Here is a 20,493-nt window from a genome sequence, read left to right as displayed (position 1 = left end):
AGCCAAAGCTCCAAGCATTGATAATGAGGAACGCCATCATGAGCGTTTTAATAGCCAAAATCTAATGATGACTGCAGAAAAGAGAAAATATAACAATAAACACCAATGGTTTTAATATTTCAAGAGTGATATTCATTTTGCGTTTCTCATACTTACAAAAAGACCAGATCATTTGAATCCGAAACTTCACAGAATTTTAGCTGAGACATTTTCTTGTATGGGTCTTTATCAAACTGAATAAGGTCAAAGTTATACAGATCTTAAAGAGCTAAGTAATAGAGTAAGGGAAAATAAATCTGAAATACTAATAGTTAACAATAATAACTAATAATACTAAATATATTTTTAATTTAGTTGAATATCTACAAATAGAGCAACTGCTCATCCTTGACAGTCCATAAAATGAATGCCCGATCATTCTTGACAATCTACAAAGGCAGCTCAGCTTGAAAAGAATAACAATGGTGGAAACGAGTCTCCTTTTTGTAAAATTCATATCAGTTTCAATTACCAAAATTATATATATTAGAGAGTTACCATCTCTTGTTAATTTGATCTATTATTTAGTTGACCTCTTTCCTTATAAGGAGAATGTGATAGATTCTGTGCTATTTCCAACAGCAATATTTTATGCTTTGATGAACAGCTTGTATCTACAGTATATTCAATATATTATCAAATCATGTATTAAAAATAATAATATAATATAATGTATGAAATTACTATGCATAAAAAGTTTTTTTTACAAAGACCAAATCCTAACACTCATAGCACTAAAATAATTACTTGAGAAAATGGTACCTGCATGTACAACATCGTCAGCCGAACTTTGAAACTTTTACCAAATTGTATTTTTGAATACCGTAGACATAAAGACAATCTATAATGGTCTGTTTTTAGCGGAGTCTAAATGCTTCAAAACATTTCTCAAGTGTTTGTAACAAAGATAGGTGATGGAACACAGATGGGTGATCTTTTTTTTTTACAAACTTTTGAGAAATCTCATCGTTTATTTCTTATAAACTTTTGAGAAATATCTTAAAGAATTCATGTTTTAGTAGAGTAGCTCCTACAGCCATAGGCAATGTAATGTATTAATTAAAAAGGTCAGAACAATCTGGTTCTTGCAGGTTGACTTGCAACAAAATTCACATTACAGTTATTTGATATGAAAAGATTCATCATGTCTTACTCTGTTGTGTTGTAGGTGCAAAATATGTGGAAAGGTGATTAAAAGCTCTTAAAGGCTCAAAAACGAACAGAAAATCGCAGCCACACGAGACCGCCGTAGTTTGGATTCCCTTTCCAAAACGGCTCAAATGCGATGTAGTTGTGAAGGATGGTTTCTGTTTACACTTTCCTGCAACCTTATTCGTCGAAATATTTTTACAAATATACTTCACACATTCAATAAAACTATGTCTATTGTTCATACGCGTCTGTTTTATCGTCATTGTAATGCTATAACTTTTAGCACAGATATCTTATAACTTACCGTAAAAAATCGTTAAACTTTTTAACCTTAGCTCGAAGGAGTACATATCATTGTCTGATAATCATGACGAGCCTGTTGGTCACCTGTGATAATGGAAAGGTGCTGCAAAAATTATTTGCGAAGTATTGGGTCACATGATCAGAGAACGACTTGACAATTGAATAATGCCGAAACAAAACTGTAAAGTAGCGAGCATCTATATTTGATACCGGGTCTTCGGTAAGACCCGAAGTGTTTGTCATAAACTAGTACTATGATAAGTTTAATATTGAGCTTTGTATTTGCTTTTCAATTCATGTGAGAACATACGTGACAAGACGATAACCAAATTTCGTGGTTACATCATCGAAATAAAGAGATTTCAATCTACGGCGGGTTTTCGTTTTTGAGCTTTTAAGAGCTGTTAATCATATTTCTACATATTTGGCACTTACAGCACAACAAAGTAAAATATGGTGAATCTTTTGGTACCAAATAACTGTAATGTGAATTTTGTTGCAAGTCAACCTTTAACGTAATATTATTACATTGCCTACAAGTCAATATGATCAATAGTTAATCAATATGACTTTTCTTAGCTCAAGTCATATCGATTAACTCTGATTTATTGTGGTTTTAGATAATAGTAATTTCATTATAATAAATATATAGCTGCTAGTAAAATGATGTATCAAATTACACTCTGTAATCTATATGGTTTTCTGGAGAAAATTGACAATGACTTGCCATCCTAGCGATGCATACTTGGGTCGAGCAGTACGGTAGAGAGAAAGGGACCCAGCTCTCAGTATCTACCGCTTCCGGAAGTGTCAGATGAACCTGAAGGGATACAACACATCCAGTCTGACAGAGCCAGGTAACCATTTCAATTGCCCAATGTGCAAAGGACAGAGGTGTATATTTAACACAATGTGGTACATAGGACCTCCAGTTATGGTTAAAACCCAGCTGAGGTTAAAAACTTGCTGAGAGTTTGTTGTCAGATCAGTGTTAAGCAAGACTCGAACTACCAACTTCATGGTTGATAACTAAAGGCGCTACCCCTAAGCTACCCTGCCACCCAATAACTATATTACATTGGCACTGTAATAAAAGGTAACTTTAAATAGAAGCCCTCCTTACTGTACAGATCCGAAGACTTTAAAAACAGGCACATACCGAATAGTAATATCATATAGAGAAAACTATATTCTGTGGTGAACCAAATAGAACGGCTGACAGCCAAAGAATGCTGTCAACAAACCACAGCCATTAGAGTATCAAAAAGTGAAACAGTTTTATGTTAAACAAAAAATTTAAGTTATTAGCTATACATTTGACTGCGTTTGATGGAGCTGTACTTGTTTTAACTAATATACTTAATAAAATATTACAGACAAATCAAAATGAAGCATTCAGTATAACAATTTAAAACTATTTAAGTTTTAGCATAGTATGATGAGCATTGACAAGAAGAAAACCAAAATTTTTTTACGCATTTAAAGTAGATTGTAGTTTAAAAGATTCAAAACTGTTCATTTTCTTACTTTTATAATGTTCCTAAATTGTAAGGGTTTACTAATTGAGTTGCTGGGTACATATCAATAACTTACACATTGATTTGGCCGCGAATCTAAACAAATGACTAGAAATAGAAAGTGACTGACAGACTGGGCATAAATGAAGTATATTTTTTAATAGAACATAATGATAACTACATTAATAATTTCAGAGAAGAGTGAGAGATCTCTGGTTCCTATATATGCTTGTAAAACATTAAAAAATTAGCTACACCAAGTCAACCCTACATCATTTAGTACTAGAGTCAGAGACTGGTTGTTGAAGATAAACTTTAGTCCAGTCTTCATGTTTCAAGTATTTTTCTATTATCTTCTCATTAACTTCTCTCACATTGTCTACTTTCTCTGTATCGTACACAGCTTCTTCCGGGACTTCTTCATTATCTTGAGACTTTACTACTTCTGTTGGCTGACCCGTGATTCTCATATAAATAGCGTAGCATCCAATAAATAGTGCCTGCAAACAAAAATTGAAAACAAAAGCTTACAGGTTGACTTGCAACAAAATTCACATTACCGTTATTTGATATGACAAGATTCACCATGTCTTACTCTGTTGTGTTGTAGGTGCAAAATATGTGGAAAGGTGATTACAAGCTCCTAAAAGCTCACACGAGACCACCGTAGTTTGGATTCCTTTCCAAAACAGCTTTAACGTGATGTAGTTGTAAGAGATGGTTTCTGTTTACACTTTCTTGCAACCTTATTCATCAAAATATTTTTACAAATATACTTCACGCATCCAATAAAACTATGTCTATTGTTCTTATGTGTCTGTTTTATCGTCATCGTAATGCTGTCAGTTTTAACAGTGATATCTTATAACTTACCGTAAAAATTTGTATAATTTTTTAGCCTTAGCTTGAAGGAGTATATATCATTGTCTGATAATCATGACGAGCCTATTGGTCACTTGTGATAATCGAAAAGTGTTGCAAAAATTATTTGCGAAGTATTGGGTCACATGATCAGATTACGACTTGCCGATTAGACCAGGCCGAAACAAAACTGTAAAGTAGCGAGAATCTATATTTGATACGGGGTCTTCGGTAAAACCCGAAGTGTTTGTCATAAACTAGTACTACGATAAGTTTTATATTGAGCTTTGTATTGGCCTTTCAATTCACGTGAGAACATATGTGACAAGATGATAACCAAATTTCGTGGTTACGTCATCGAAATAGTGAGATTCCAATCTATGGCGGCTTTTCATTTTCGAACTTTTATAAGCTTTTAATCACATTTCTACATATTTGACACTTACAACACAACAGAGTAAGACGTGGTGAATCTTTTGATACCAAATAACTGTAATGTGAATTTTGCTGCAAGTCAACCTTTAACCGATTTCAGCACAGTGTAACTAAAACAAACTAAACTAACACATAATAAATAAAAACCTTTGATATGCTTCTTGTTTGCATCGAGTGGTAATAACTATGCTCAATAAATTTTTAATGTAGAAGTTGTTAATAGATACTGAAAACTACATTTGAATGTAGTAAATTTGAGTATTAGAATGTTCCTCTTGTGGTTTAGCATATTTGCACACAAATACCAAGCAGCAATTTGAAGCTTTACATATAATTGATGAAGTTTACTGTTCATAATACTATTTTTATAAAAGTATGTAATCTACAGCAAAGGCTTAAAAATATTGCGATACTTCTATCTTTACAAGAATATAGCAAATAATTAATATTCATCATCAGTCAGTAGGCTAATTCAAGCAGAAATTTTATTATTTACGTATACTCATTTTTTGCATTTTCCATGTGTAGAATAACCAAACTCACCAACAGACATTGCAATAGAACAATACAAGACAAAGACATGTTGAACACGACAAGTAAAAGTATCATAGGTGTAGACTAAAGGCAATCAGTTATCTGCTACAGACTATCATAATTTTGATCAGACTCAATAATGTACATCTGTTCACCTGATGGATCACAAGCTAACTGGGTTAAAGAATATAAACTTTTTATTATATGATACAAACTATTTAGCCTTTTATAACCAAGTTTTACAAATTTGAATAATTTTTACTCTTTATGCTGTAGAGTTTACATGAAGATAATGCAAATGGACTCACAGTATATGTTTCTATGGTAAGTTACAGCACGATGTAATGTAAGTTACAGGGATTACTAGACAAAATAATGTTGTGTGTCACTTTAAAGGAATAACACAGTCTGCGTAGAGAATTCTGAATAAGTTGAAACCCAGCTTAGGATCACTATAGCCATGAGAATGGAAACAAACATGGTTGAATATAAGAGAAAAGAAAATGGTTTTGTAGAATCTCTCCATCAAAACACCAAAAGTATATTCTGTTAGCAAAACTAGCTGTAAACATATACACAACTAACCATTATAAAGTTGGAAAGCGCTAGATAAGTTGTGGTCCATCCAAAACCTGACTCCTCAATGATAACTCCTGACATAACAGGCCCAATTGTAGAACCAAGTGACAATGCACCATTCACAAGACCTGTTACCATTCCATAGGTATGCAGATTGTCTTTTTTATATCCATTTACCCTGAAACATTTGATAAAGATTATGATAGTATGTTGCATGTGGCTTACTTATTACTGAAAAAGCATCTCACATCCAATTAGGTTCTGATTACATATGAATGCTATGAGTGAGGCATTTGAATATAGTTGAATGTGGCAATCAAGGTAATATACATGTATTTTAAAAACAACAGTTGGTTAGTGGACAATTTTAGAACAAATAAGTAAGTAGTTAGGTGTAAGTATGGTAAATCTTATGTAGAAAAGTCATTGACTATATTTTCTATATAGCTTTAAAAAGATGATCATTATCAATACGCACTATAGAGTAGATCAACCTAAGTGTCTGGCATCAGAATAGAAAGGAACATCAAGATCATGCCTTGAGCTAATTTATTGTGTTAACATTGTACTACTAGAATGTCTTAGAATTATGGGCAGATGTAGTTATTTTGTGAATGATACTTATAATAACTGGTAACTTAATATCTGTGCAAAACTAGCGGTATTGCTTGGGTGTCATTTAAATATAAAATTGTAGTAGGAGGGAGGAACCTATGTAAGTAATTTGACAATGGCATCTATGATTGGTTCCACATTGTTGAGGATTCATCTAAAACTGCTGTAACACCATATAGAACTACAGTTTTCTAATTGTTGCAAGACAGTTGTCTACATTGCAGCCAATTGTGTCACTTCTATATCTAGCAGCCTCTACGCGACCTCTACAAATATCTCTATTCTGACAGAGATAGACTATACTTACTCAGCAAGATTTAGAGCTGCCTGAAAAGGTGTTATGTAGGTAACAGATAATGGCATGTACACAAATACCATATCAATTGTGGTTAGCCAAAAGTACCTGCAATGAAACAGATATAGGTGTACAGGCAACCGAAACATCAAAAGTTACATACTTTACTTGGATGTACTATAGGACATGCATGTATGCGCCACAATGCAATCTTACAGAGTAACATACCATAAAACCTCTAATTGAACGCCATGGCGCTCTATTTTTCAACCTTTCTTCTATGATGGCAGTCAATTAGAGGCGGCATTCAAATAGATGCTGGCGGTGTATTTTTCAAATTGTTTGTCAGAATTTTTGGAAGATAAATTTAGCCCATTACGGGTGAAGCGAATTTCAGCTATATTTTGCCTTATTTTTTCAGTGGAGTGATATTAAACCATTCGGATGCAATAAATCTGCTAACTTTCCTCTAACTTCTCAAAGATCTCCTAATGAATGCGCATCGAGAAACCGAGATATAATTATATCTACAAGTTTATATCTCTTGCTTGCAATTGGTTGGCGATGATGTTACCACTTGTCTCCTTCTGTGCAATTTGTTGGAATTTTTAACTTATACGTCATTCTAAATTTGAAGACATATTTTTACGTTATATTTAACATTGTTGAATAAAAGTTCATTGCACTATTTGATATGTTTGCTACAGTTTTCAGCTAAAACTAGCTTCTTATAGTGCAATAGAAGTGAAGTTATGAGCATCAATCCATTGTGAGCTGTGTTAAGATAGCAGCAAGAATGCTATTAAATTACATGCTACAAATCTGCATACTTGTAAGTAATACAATAATAATCTATCAAATGATACAAATATATATTTATGAACAAGTGACACAAACGAATCATAGTTATATTACATGCAAAAACAGAAATTAACCTTTTTCAAAACAAAAATATTTCCATCGTTTGCTCGGATAGCTGTGTTTAAATTGCTGCTATCAATGGAATGAACATATTCTAATTGTCCAATACCTCCACAATATCTTCTGGACCCAACTTTTTTTCTGCAGTGCTGAACTAGTTGATATTAGCATTCAAACAATTTTTAAGCAGAGCAAAACTTTCACGCGCTGCATTCAGCACTAATGCAACGCAAAAAAGTTTGCTTAGTAAACGTAACCTTTGGTCCAAAACTTGCGAACCAGTTTTTATATGTGTGTCCTTCAGAGTATTAGGACCGAGTTAAACAAGAAACTACTATTAGCCTGATATGTTAGTAATTATTTCTATGGCTTTGCTTTCAAATTCCATCTACCATCATAAATTTAAATCAGATTTTAATATACCTACATGTATGTACATGTACTTTGCAATATGAGAACCACGTCAAACAAGGAACCACTATTAGTCTGAGACAGTAATTATTTTTATAGCGTTGCTTTGAAAGTTCATCTACCATCGTAAATTTAATCCATTTTTCAGATGTAAGCTACTTTGGAGTAAAAATACCACGTTAAACAGAGAACTATTACTAGCCTGAGACCGTTATTGATTATTGCTATGATGGTGCTTTCAAAAATTTAACAACAAAAAATGAAAAGCTTTGGAATTGGACAATTAGAGAATTAATTGTTATTGACATAAACAATTTATCATTAATACGACTTTGTAGACACTTTTCTACTAATCAGTTGATATTATGGGCTCGTAAAGATCAAATAATCTCAAATTGGCGATCAAATGGAGGTGGCGCTCAATTGAAGAGTGGTAGTCTATTTTTCAACCGTTGTCTCAGGGTGGCGGTCAATTGGAGGTGGCATTCAAATAGAGGCGGCGTTCAATTAGAGGTTTTACGATATATATAAAAATTTAAAAACATTACTATACTAGCACCTTTTTTGAAAATTTTCAAAAGTTAATCTTGAAATGATTTAAGTAAATATGATGTTTACTTACTTTTTTCCATGAAATATGAAGTCTAACAAAGGTGAAGGACATATTAGTAGAACTGTGGCACCAGACAAAATCCAGGAAATTACCAAAGCACGGTAGTTATTCTGAGGAAACTGTATAACAAACCAGCAGTGTATATAGGAATACCTATCCAAAAAAATATTGCACAACTTTTTTGTAACCTGTTAAAACTAAATAAAATTAAGCTTATTGAGTTAAACAGCTAAAAAGGAAGTTTTTGTTTTTGGCAATGTTTCACACTGTCATACACAATACTTACTTGAAATACAATAGTTTTATCTATTGTTTTTTTGAACAAACTTGTACAGTGATGAGATCTTCGAAGGATAAACAAATACAAAAATGACTAAAAGTAGTTACTGTAAGCAAGTAACTTGATTGTGCACCAACCAGTGTACATAATCTGGAGTCTGCCAAATCTTATCTGTTATCCATAAGCTGTCAAGTGTCATGCTGGGTCTAAGATTCATGCAGTTCATAGTCTATCTATATATATATAAGAAAAAATTGTTTCTTCACCCCGGTTACCCGCATGGGTGGTAGTTTTTGCTCTAACTCGGGTCTCTTACCAGAGACCTGGGAGTTTGGGCACTCGCCTCAAGATCTTAGCTGTTCCCAGTAGCGCACTTTTCTGCAACTCACCTGAGTTGACTGCTGTTGGTATCTGGGCAAGCCACATTTTATGCGCCGGTGTTATTGCGCCCAGTGCCTCAATGACTACTGGGATTACAGTTGTTCTTACATCCCAGCGTGTTTCAATCTTTTCTCCATGAGGGAGATATTTCTCTACCTTTTCTTTTTCCTTGCTGGCTATATTGTAGTTATTGGGTACTGCTATATATATTATAGTAGCTCTCTTGTTCTCCTTGTCCACCACCATTATATCTGGTTGGTTTGCCAGGACATGCTTGTCAGTCCGAATGTAGAAGTCCCAGAGAATCTTAGCGCAGTCATATTCATTGACCTTACCAGGAGCTTTCCACCAGTGTTGTGGTTCATTAAGGCCATACTCGTCACATAGACTTCTATACACAACACCTGCAACATGATTATGCCGCTCAGTGTATGCGTTTCCTGCTAGCTGCTTGCATCCACTGAAGATGTGATGGATGGACTCAGGTGCTTCTTTGCACAGTCTGCATCTAGGATCGTCTCTAGTGTGATAGATTTTTGTTTGGAGTTGCCTTGTTGGGAGCACTTGCTCCTGGGCTGCCATGATTAGCGACTCTGTATTGGCCGTTAGGTTTCCTTTGTTCAGCCACATATATGTCTGGCGAAGATTGCCAACCTTAGATATTTTTTGGTGGTAAGCGCCATGAAAAGGTTTCCTGTGCCAGTCAATTTTCTCATCATCAGGGCGAAGGTCCATTGGAAGAGCAGCCGACTGAAATTCAGCTAGCAACTCCTCTGAAGTGGCCATGGAGGCTGCATAGGCTTTGATGCTTTGCTCTTCCGCTTTCACTGTCTGCTGTACACTTTTGAGTCCCCTACTACCATCTTTCCTATCGAGATACAATCTAGTAGTATCAGATTTTGGGTGGAGTGCTCCATACATGGTCAGCAGTTTACGAGTTGCTATATTTGTTTCCTTGATGGCTTCCTCAGTCCACTTTATTATGCCTGCTGTATATCTTAATTCTGACAGTGCGTAGGTATTTATTGCCATGACTTGGTTCTTGGCATTGAGCTGGCTCCGTAGGACCTGCCGAAGGCGTTTCTTGTATTCAGTAATGGCTTTGTGATATACCTTGGCTTTGTGGTTGATGTTGCTTTGCATGATCCCCAAGTACTTGTACCCTTCTTCGATATCTTTGATGATACCATTTGGCATTCTTAGGCCATCTGTGAGCATAGAATGGTCTTTCTTAAGAATTAGCCTGCCACATTTCTCAATACCGAAGGTCATTCCGATGTCCTTGCTGTATATCTGAGTGAGGTGTATTAGTGAATCAATGTCCCTTTCTTTGTTAGCGTACAGCTTTATGTCATTCATGTAGAAGAGGTGGTTTATTTTGGTGCCACTCTTAAACTGGTACCCATATTGAGTCTTCTTCAGCATATTGCTTAGAAGGTTTAGGCATATGCCGATGAGCAGCGGTGATAAGGAGTCACCTTGATAGATGCCTCGCTTAATTTTTACACTCGCCAGCTTTTTGCCATTAGCCTCCAGTTCCGTCTTCCATTTGGTCATTGACATCTTGATGAATGCCACAAGAGCAGGGTGAACATTGTACATACTGAGGCACTCAAGTATCCAACTATGGAGAATTGAGTCATAGGCCTTTTTGTAGTCGATCCCAGCCATGGCAAGATTGGTATGTTTTCTCCTGCTGTCTTGACAGATTGTCTGATCCACCAGTAACTGATGTTTGGCTCCTCGGGTGTTGCGCCCAATTCTTTTCTGAGCACTGGTCATATAGTGACTCATGTGCTCTTTCAGTATGTCTGCAACTAATCCTGAGAGCAGTTTCCAGGTGGTGGGCAAGCACGTTATTGGTCGATAATTCTTGGGAATCAGCCCCTGCTTTGCATCTTTTATCAGATGCACAGTTCGTCCTTCGATCAGCCATTCTAGATGGTCGCCTTCTTCTATTAGGCATTCCATCTGCTTAGCCATTCTAGTGTGAAGTGATGTCAATTTCTTCAACCAGAAGGCTTGAATCATGTCATGGCCAGGTGCTGCCCAGTTCTTCATACGCTGCACTCTGCACTTGATGTCCACTTCGCTGATGGTGATTCCTTGCTGAGCCACAGTGTGTTGGTGGCTCTCTTTAAGCTTCTTCAGCCACCTTGCAGTGGTGTTGTGAGTAGTCTCTTTCTCCCAGATGTCCTTCCAGAACTTTGAGGTGCTGAATCAGGGAGGATCTGACATTGGCCTCCGCAGTTCACCTTTGAACTGAGAATACACTTTAGATGGATTATTAATGAACAGTTTGTTCATTCTCTTGTTATCCCGCTCTTTGGTGTACCGCTTCAGTCGTGCCGAGAGTGCTACTGGCTGCTGTTTGGCAGATTCTAGAGCTTCTATTGTGGCTTCCCATTTTGGACACTCCAAACTGTGGTTAGATCTCTCACTGAGCCTACTAACTTTCTTGCGCAAGTCTTTGATCTCATTTTGTAGCTTCAGCTGCCAAGATGGAATGAAGCCTTTTTGACAGTGGCTTGATACCCATCTCCTCCAAGATGGCGGTTGCCGTACTGTAGATTAAGGCAATAGTATCACTAATCGATCCAGTTGAAATCGACTCCAGTGCCAAGTTAATGTCTTCTAACAGCTTCTTGGGTATAGTTTTGCTAACTCTCCATAGTGGTACCCTGCTTCCATAATCATTAGCAGCTGGCATCTTGTTGATGATATTTTCCGCAAGCTCCTTCACCCTTGGGTCAAGGTCAAAGTGCATGTCTTCTTCAACTTATGAGTCAACACAAGATCGTGTATGTGCAACGGTGTGTGATGATATGCACTCCTCGTTGGTTGAGGTTACTTGGGTGAACTGTTCACTAATTTCATCTACCTCAAGTTCTGATATGAAGTGAAGTGCCGCTTGATTATGTTACTCATCTGAGCTACAAGTTGCTTAGCGGTTAGTGGCAATTCAGGGCGCATGTTTATCCACAGTTGACGCATCCTTCCCATATAGCCCCACTTTTGAGGCTCACTCATAAAGTAGCACTGCATGAAGTCCGTGTTATCAGTCCAAGTCCATTTCATCTGTTTTGAACCAGTAGCCCATTTTTCACTGCTTTGTCCTGATTCAGCTACAGGCAGTGCGGACCTTGTCTGACCGGGCGACGGACGAGCTGGCATAGCTTTGGTTATTGCACTCATCATAGAGGTTGTAGACATTATACAAGCAAGGGTCTTGTCTAAGGACCACCAGAAGGGTGCAGTTGTTGGGGTTTGAACCTAGGACCTAATGATCACTGTCCCAACACCTTACCAACTGCGCTATCTGTCCTATATATATATATATATATATATATATATATATATATATATATATATATATATATACATATACATATACATATCATAAAGTTTGTTGTCTGTCATTCCTTGTCTGTCTATATATGGTTATTAAAATTTAGGAATGAAAAATTCGTTTAACGTTTGATTTGCACTTCCGAGGATTGCAAACCAAACGAAAGGTTTGTAAACTACTCGCACTTTCACTGTGTACTATACACTCGCATCTAACCACAAAGCTACACAGTTCTTACTACTCAATTGCTATTACTGTATACTATACACTCGTACCCGACTGCACAAGCTAGATTACGTATTAAATATTACAGTATGCCCACAATCTACGATTCTCCTGTTATAAAACAGTTTTTCCCTAGCTCTATGAAATACAATGCTTTTTCCTCATTACCGTCCAAGGGTGAATTTGTTTTTTACTATATGGTATTAATAACATTTTTTTAAAGTTAAAAATGACCAGTGGTTGTACTGATTAAGATGAGTTTGCCGATGTGCTATTCGTCACAATCCCTCACACAACGCTTAAAGAGATTTTCAGCATTAGTCTGTGTAATTTACAGTGAAAATAAAATTGGAAACAGATACAGGCAGTTGATAAAATTTTATTCGATGGCAAATTTGAAGTTTAGTTTCAGAAAATGTGTGCTAAACTTAGCTTTAAGCATGTGTTTTGTAAGCTAAATCCACTTGGGTAAAATTCAATTTTATGTTATAAGTTTGTCTCAAAGCTAAGAGCGCTCTGTGGTGTATAGGACTGCCCGTAGTACATTGTAGTGTTACGTTTTCTTACAGATCACAACCATAAAATACACTAAAGTTACTGTACAGTGAACCTTTTATAGACACACTTCTATGATCTAATTGTTATTATTAATTTATCAAATTCATGATTTTTATGTGGCTTTCTCAGTTTATTAATTGTACCATTACCAAATTATTTGTTTTGCTTCAATTACAATAAAAAGGTTTTCACCGTAGCACTGTAGTTTACATAATTGCTATTTATTTCGCATTTCGTTTTATTTGTTCTCTTAATTTATTTAAACTGCTCAAAAGCATTTTTTAACTACACTATGTTTTCCTTGATTCTGATTATAACACATTAATTTATAGAGAGTTATTGGCTTTCACTTTGCGTTCCACAACCATGAATACAAACAAAAGCTGTTTCTTTTCTTTCTTTGCGAGTTTTATGTTAATTCTTTTTATTGAAGTTAAATATTCAATCACAACTATTTAAAACATCTTAATTTGTATAAATACTGATTTTTCAACGAAATGTTTATTTCAATATGTAAATAGTATATTAATTTGCACAATTTCTTTTCCTCAACAGGCGAATACTGAGTTTGTTATATATCTGTATGTGTTTTACAAAAGTTCATTACATTGCGTGATTTGTGTATTAGTTTACACATTTTTCTTTTAAACCCAATGATTTGCTGATTTGTATTTAATTTCACATTCTAGAACAAACAAAGTTACAGAACTATTTTACTGTAGGTACTTTTGTGTAAGTTTATAAGTATTAGTTATTCCTCACTTTTTATATTCAATAATTTATTATTACGCTTATAAAGTTTTTTATGAAATTAAAAGTCTATAGTATACGTTTGTAAAGTTTGTTTTAATAGTATTTTAGAGTTGTGTTTTTAAACATAATTTGAATACAGTGTTTCAAATTTAAACATTGTTAATTTTTCTCTTAGCCTACTGTTATTATCCCTTAATTGTTATTCAGTCTTTCTTTAGTATTAATATTAATTTACCAGCCAACGATTTTTTTCAGACAATGTTCTAGCAAAATTTTAATTACAAAATACTTCCATATTCAGTTGAAGTTTTTATTTTAAATTGTTCAATGAAATACATGCATTCTAAAAAGTTACACATAATCTTTTGCCTCCGAAGGACAAAACCTGCAATCGTTCAGCGCTTGGGGGTGTGGCAATGACATATGTCTACAAATATTCAAATCTATAAATAAACAGCCTCATATAGAAGGTAAAATACTAAATCTTATATGTGTTAAATAAAATTATAATTTTTTGTACAAAACTTTTCTAGTCAGCATTATAACGCTGGTTAACATCTGGTAATCTATAGTTCATAGTTTTTCATCTGCAATCAACAGTCTGGAGTCGGTAGCCTGTCACTTGTTATTTCACCTGAACAACAGGTAACAGACTCTACCAGTTTATCAGTACTCTACCAGTCTATCAGTACTCTACCAGTTTAGTTTTTTGTGTGGTAGTTGAGGGTGTAGTTAACAGTTTAAATACCTATAGTCTTTAATTTAAGTCATGTCAACAGTTGACAGTCAATAGTTTATATATGACAGCCGATAGACTATAGTTATAGTTTAGGGTTCATAGCCTGTTTTCTAGTTTTTAATTTGAGGCCTACAATCTATAATCTATAACCTTTTGTTTCAAGACTATAGTTTATATTTTATAATCTATATACTATAGTCTGTAATTTTTAGCTTATTGATTATATGCTGTTATCTACAACTTCTCTCTATAAAAACAAATCGTCGGCAAAATATATTATTGTTAGACTAAAAACTGTTACTCTATATGCTCCATTATTTACGGAAGGCGCAGATCTTACCTTATTTAGTAACCTTGTAGCTACGGCGCAAGAAGCAATGTAAACAGCTGACCAGACGGCACAGAGGAGTCCAAGAATAGCTGGATTACTTCCGAGCTTAAAAATAGAGTTATTCAAAATTTGATCAAATTATACAGGCTTGTTGGGACAAAAGTAAAGTACTTAAAAAGACAAAGCGTTATGTGAGCCAAGTAGGTAGTTAAAATTATAAAAGTTTAGTAGAAACATAGTTATAGGTGCTCATTATCAGCATACTAGGTAAATATGTAAATATATATTTTATAAGCCTCGGAGGATTCACAGGCTTGGAAGAATGCCTTGAAATATGAAGATAACGCTGAGTTGGTATTTACCTAACAAACCAGCTTCAATGAACTCACTAGTCTAGATGCATTGAGTGTTTAGTCATGACAGACTTCTATTTCCTGTCGGTATGTGAAGAGCTTCATGATTGGCTGCTGTGAACCATGTTTCCATCCAATCATTCAGCGCAACATTTTTGATATCTTTTACTTATTTTGATATATTATGTATATTATATATTATTATATTATGATATTATAATTTCTTTGAACAGTTGTATTCATGAGCTTTTAAAAAACTTTAAAATTCCTTTTCTCTTCTATAAAATTCCAAATATTGCAGTAGTGTTGACAAATTGCTCATAATATGGCTTCTATATTTTACAATACTTTAAGACTATTATATGAATAGCTAGGTCACTTTTAACATCCAGTGAAATACTCACCTCATCTATGTACAGCCCTGTCAGACCAATGTTTCGACACGTGGCTTGCATTCTTGCCAAAACATAAGTCAAACATAATAGCACGCATCCTGGTATGGTCAGTAGTTGGAAAAACCCTTGCTGAGATTTCTTTTCTTCTTCCACTGAAATAGAAATCAAGATTTACGGAATTTCATCTGTTATTACTTGTTAGCACCTGTTAGTACTTATTGCTACCTGTTAGCGCTAGTTAGTCTTTAATAGTACTTGGTTAGCTCATGGTTTTTTTAGTGAATACTAGTGTAGGTAGCACCTGATAGTACTTGCCAGCACCTTAAGGAACTAGTTGGCTAGGTAATGTTAGCCTCCGCCATTACCTGTTAAAACTTGTTGTAACAGTTTGTACCTGTCAGTAATTAACTCTTTGATCTTACAGTTTTTTCCAGTGACGTGTGACTTTAAACCATTACACTACAGATAATTAGAGTTTACTACACACAGTAGAGCCTAATGCGCTTAGACAAAAAGCCTCATAAAATATTTAATTATACTTTGAAATAACTTGCAATTAAAATGTATTCGAAAGATTTATTCCTTTTACAATAATGGTTGTCCTAATGACTGATAACTCTCAAAAAATCCAGCATCCCGTTCTATTGTCAGTATAGGTAAGAGAATTCATCATTCTAGGAGAATAGTGTCAAGTAGCTAAATGCTTTTATTGATGACACGTTTAGTTTAAGCAGGTAGATAGTTATTGAAGAAAATAAAACAGAGAATGTAAGAATACCATTTATATGCTTATATAGAAATTGAATGGAAAAAACTACGTAGTAAATAATTGTAGTAAATATGTAATGTTTTAAGAATATGCACCAATTATTATATGACAAAATATATACTGTAAGAATAAGCATGTAGGTATTTTACTTTACTGTTACGCAATAAGTATTAGCCAATTCTATAGTTGTATCATTTCTCTCTAGTAATATTGCCTCTTTCACAGACTTACCAACAGCTGGAATGAAAACTGCAACGAGCAGAGTTGAAATGACCAAAGCTCCACCAGAGATCCAAAAAGTTGTAACATAGCCTACAAACTGAGCCAGGTAGAATTTGACAACAAGATTGAAATGATTGAACACTAGGAGTGTTTAAAGCAGTGTAATTAGATGATTTACAGTGTAAAGTTACAATTACTAAGTAATAGCCATAACGCTATAAAGAAGCTGCATTCAAAAGTTACATGGCATTCTAGAATTTCATCAGCGGTGTGTGAAAAAAGCACAAAGTTTGAATTTTCTAAAGCTAAATTAACTACTACACATCTTAACAATTCAAATTGCTGGTACTCAGACAGAGGAAATAAGGCAAGTTTCAATCAAGCTGTAGAGGTCTTATATCTTTGAATAAAGAGAATATCAAGATTGTTAATCGGTATGTCTATGTCTATGAACTCTGGTTATGTCTATGAATATAAGATCTCCAAATTATTGTTGAAAGTAGCCACAATGTTTAATATTTTTACCTGCCTTGCAGAGGTTTAGTTTTAAGCAATGGATTGTTAAGAAATTAAATTTTACCTCATATAGTATGCCTCCTAGTGCTGTACCAAAGGCAAAAGACATCCCATTCCCTACTTCTACTATAGCCTGTAAACAGGAAGTAGAGTTTCAAAACATTTTATAGCGTTAACAAATTTGTTAAACGGAAGCAAGATATAAGAAGAATATACAAGTTTATAGAAGTTCTTAGCGTTATTTCACTACACATGGCATGATTTAATTTACTCAAATCTAAGGAGATGTACTAAAACAAGTGTAACGTCAATAATCAGTATATTTAAACAAACTAATACACAGGTATTTTCAGGGTAAATAAGTTCGAAGCAATGTTTTTTGTGTGATAATTTCTCTCACTAAACATTATCTGATGCATTATAATTGAATATAATAAATAAGTGACATGGTTCCAGCTGAAAAGTGTAGAAATGGGCTATCAAGGTTGACATATGTATTGTTATATGGCTATCTTGATAAATAGAAAATGAAAGACTTTGAAACACACCTACATAACATATAGAGATACAGAAATGTATAAAAGTCGTGCTCTGTTAGTAATATACATACTATGACATTGGTAGACTGGAATCCTGAAGCTTTTAGCAGTATGCTAGTACTTGAAATGGTTACCATTGCAGAGCCCACTCCTGCAAAGACTCGCAGTATGGTACATAAGGCTAGGAAGCACCATCCACTTGATATGATTCCAACATATCTAAAACAACTTTTTTTTTAATTTTCTGCCGTACAGCACAGATATTAAAATTTTTTAACCAAGATGTGAAAACTCTCCAAGAATTCTAATTTAAATGCATTTTGAATTGCATGCAACAAAATTTGAGGTGAAATTTATCTGAGCTGTTTTTATAGATTTCACAGAAACCTAAAGTGAGAATGGCGACTGATCACAGCAGAGTTATTTACATACATAACATGACTTCATATCATGAGAAAGGTGTTTTGTGCCGTTTAAATAAACTAAAAGAAAAAATAAACAACTGTAAAGGTTTTCAAACGTTGACAAACAACTTTCACTTTCAAACTTTATATTATGAGGAGAATGTGTTATGCAGGTCAAAGGAAGTAAGAAATACAATAAAACAACTATAAAAGGGTTAAACTGTAAACGTGAAATAATTAGCAAGTAATAGATAAATTAAGTATTCTATGCTACGATTACAATAAAATATGATTTAGTAATGATACAATTACATGTAATACGAGCTGAAAAAGCAAATTAAAAATCTTGAATATGTTGAATTAATAATAACAATTCGTGCATAGAAGTGCGATTGTACAACAACGATTACTGTTCCAGCAGAAACTTTGAATACGACGACAATGGAACCTCTCGATACTGGTACAAATGTGAAAATGAGATAGTGGACTGTCTTTGTTTGACCTAATAAAGAGGGAATGTAGTGGCTATTCTTACTCAAGATAGTATAACTGTCTGTGTAAAAAGTATTAGCCTGGATCGTGATTTAACAATTAAACCTTACAAAAAAATAAAAGTTCATGAAACCACGAAACAGCATTGAGTTTCATAGAGGTAATAGAGTTCATAGAGCTCGAGATATATATATATATATATATATATATATATATATATATATATATATATATATATATATCATTAATGTTATGAACATGGTCACCTTATTTAAGTGAATAGATAAGATAAATAACTTGGTAAAGCTTTTGATGACAAAACTGCTATATTTTATAATGCGTTGTTTTAAATCTCATTACAGGTATTTGAACTTACCCAAAGAATATTGGACTAATTCCTGATATAAGAGTTCCAACCATACACATACTTTTAGGTGGCCATCTTGTTAGCTAAAATGACAGATAAATTTACTCTGTGGATTTTTAGATTAAGTGTATACAGTTACTACATTAATTTTATTTACAGTTATTTGAAAATAAAAAAAATTCACCAATTTAAATAATTTAGTAATCAATGCGCAATCTAAAAATGGGTGTTTTGGTATATTTAAAATTATCAAAGTAACAAACCACTAGTTTATGTTTATAAGAAGCAGATACTAGAGTCTAACGAATAAAATGTAGAAATGGACTCATTTAATTTGCTCTCAAATAGTAATAAGATTCTTTACTGCTTTGTGCATATGATAAGCTGGAACACAATATGTGTAGTTAGATTTACCTTCTCTCTATTGGAAATGTATTTATATTCTAACTGCATTGAGTAGACACGATTATTATAACCTTCGACTATCTGAATAACTAAGACCTAAGTAGTTCTTAACATGAGTGCAGGCCTGCTTAAGGTCTTTTGTTTAAAATGTATAGTTAGCATGAGTTAATCTTAGCTTGAAATCTAAAAATACTCATGGAAATATGGGAGTTGCGCCAACATGATGAAAACTATTAAGCTCAAGCAGTTTCATGCATGATCTAATGTTCGTTTTAGCCTTCCATAAAAACTTTCGTGAAAACTCCTTTTATTAAAATTTACTACAATTTATCTTGTAGAATAAACTGTATGCTCTAATTTTGTAATTCAAAACTTAAATGAAAGCGAAAGCTATGCTATGTTTGGACTAAAGAGATGAAAGCGCGCAATAGTTCTTGAAGCTTCATCGTAAATAATGTTTTTACTCTTCCCTTCATCTACCTTTTCTTTTGTATCTAAAATAATTCTGATAAATAGAGCTGTATAGTAAATATATATATTATGAAGTCATTTAATATTTGATAAAAGATTACTTACAATCGTGCCAAAAAACGGAGCGGAGATAAATCTGGCAAAGTCATAGGCAGCGTAGACAATTCCAATATAAGCCATAGTCACACCTTTGACTTTAGCTACTTCTGGATAGAATGGAAAAATCAATGTATCTGACCCTCGTGATAAACATTGTAGAAACACCAAAAATAGTAGCATTCCATATTTTTTATTAGAATTTTTATCGGGTAGACTGTCTTCCATGTCAGGATCACCAGCAGATAACAGCTGTGTCTCATCATCATCACTTGAATCCATCATAATACACCAACCTGAAATACAAAACAGAGTTTAGAATAATATTCAGTGTAAGAACTTAACTCTATCAAACGCAAGAGTACCTGAAGAGTCATAAATTAAACACAAGTAAAAAACATGTAGTTTAATTTGTCGACTGGCTCCTGTATGTTAGTTGTAGTATTGAAACCCTAATATCACACTGCATTTTAATCAGTGAAACTGTACACAAACACTCTGTTAGTTTATACGCAGGCAATATATCTGATTTTTCTACGTCCATCGATAACTTATTTTACATTCACTCCAGGT

General features: G+C 34.1%; 1 protein-coding gene across 2 annotated transcripts in view; it reads right to left on the bottom strand.

Moving 5' to 3' along the window:
• Positions 1 to 3,095: 3,095 nt before the first annotated feature.
• Positions 3,096 to 20,493, bottom strand: part of LOC137401223 (MFS-type transporter SLC18B1-like) — a 36,800-nt gene continuing 19,402 nt past the window's right edge. The window contains exons 2-12 of one of the 2 annotated variants that reach the window (XM_068087624.1): positions 19,930 to 20,216; positions 18,958 to 19,031; positions 17,757 to 17,904; positions 17,211 to 17,279; positions 16,640 to 16,727; positions 15,649 to 15,791; positions 14,901 to 14,996; positions 8,285 to 8,394; positions 6,343 to 6,438; positions 5,427 to 5,598; positions 3,096 to 3,511 (exon numbers count right to left, since the gene is read on the bottom strand). In XM_068087624.1, coding sequence (XP_067943725.1) covers positions 3,284 to 3,511; positions 5,427 to 5,598; positions 6,343 to 6,438; positions 8,285 to 8,394; positions 14,901 to 14,996; positions 15,649 to 15,791; positions 16,640 to 16,727; positions 17,211 to 17,279; positions 17,757 to 17,904; positions 18,958 to 19,031; positions 19,930 to 20,205 — 1,500 coding nt within the window. In that variant the 5' untranslated portion in view covers positions 20,206 to 20,216 and the 3' untranslated portion in view covers positions 3,096 to 3,283. The remainder of the gene's footprint in view (positions 3,512 to 5,426; positions 5,599 to 6,342; positions 6,439 to 8,284; positions 8,395 to 14,900; positions 14,997 to 15,648; positions 15,792 to 16,639; positions 16,728 to 17,210; positions 17,280 to 17,756; positions 17,905 to 18,957; positions 19,032 to 19,929; positions 20,217 to 20,493) is intronic. The other variant, XM_068087625.1, reaches the window with a different exon arrangement.

The sequence above is a fragment of the Watersipora subatra genome, chromosome 7 (assembly GCF_963576615.1).
Source record: "Watersipora subatra chromosome 7, tzWatSuba1.1, whole genome shotgun sequence".
NCBI classification, from domain to species: Eukaryota; Metazoa; Bryozoa; class Gymnolaemata; order Cheilostomatida; family Watersiporidae; genus Watersipora; species Watersipora subatra.
This window is presented reverse-complemented; position numbering and strand designations above follow the sequence as displayed.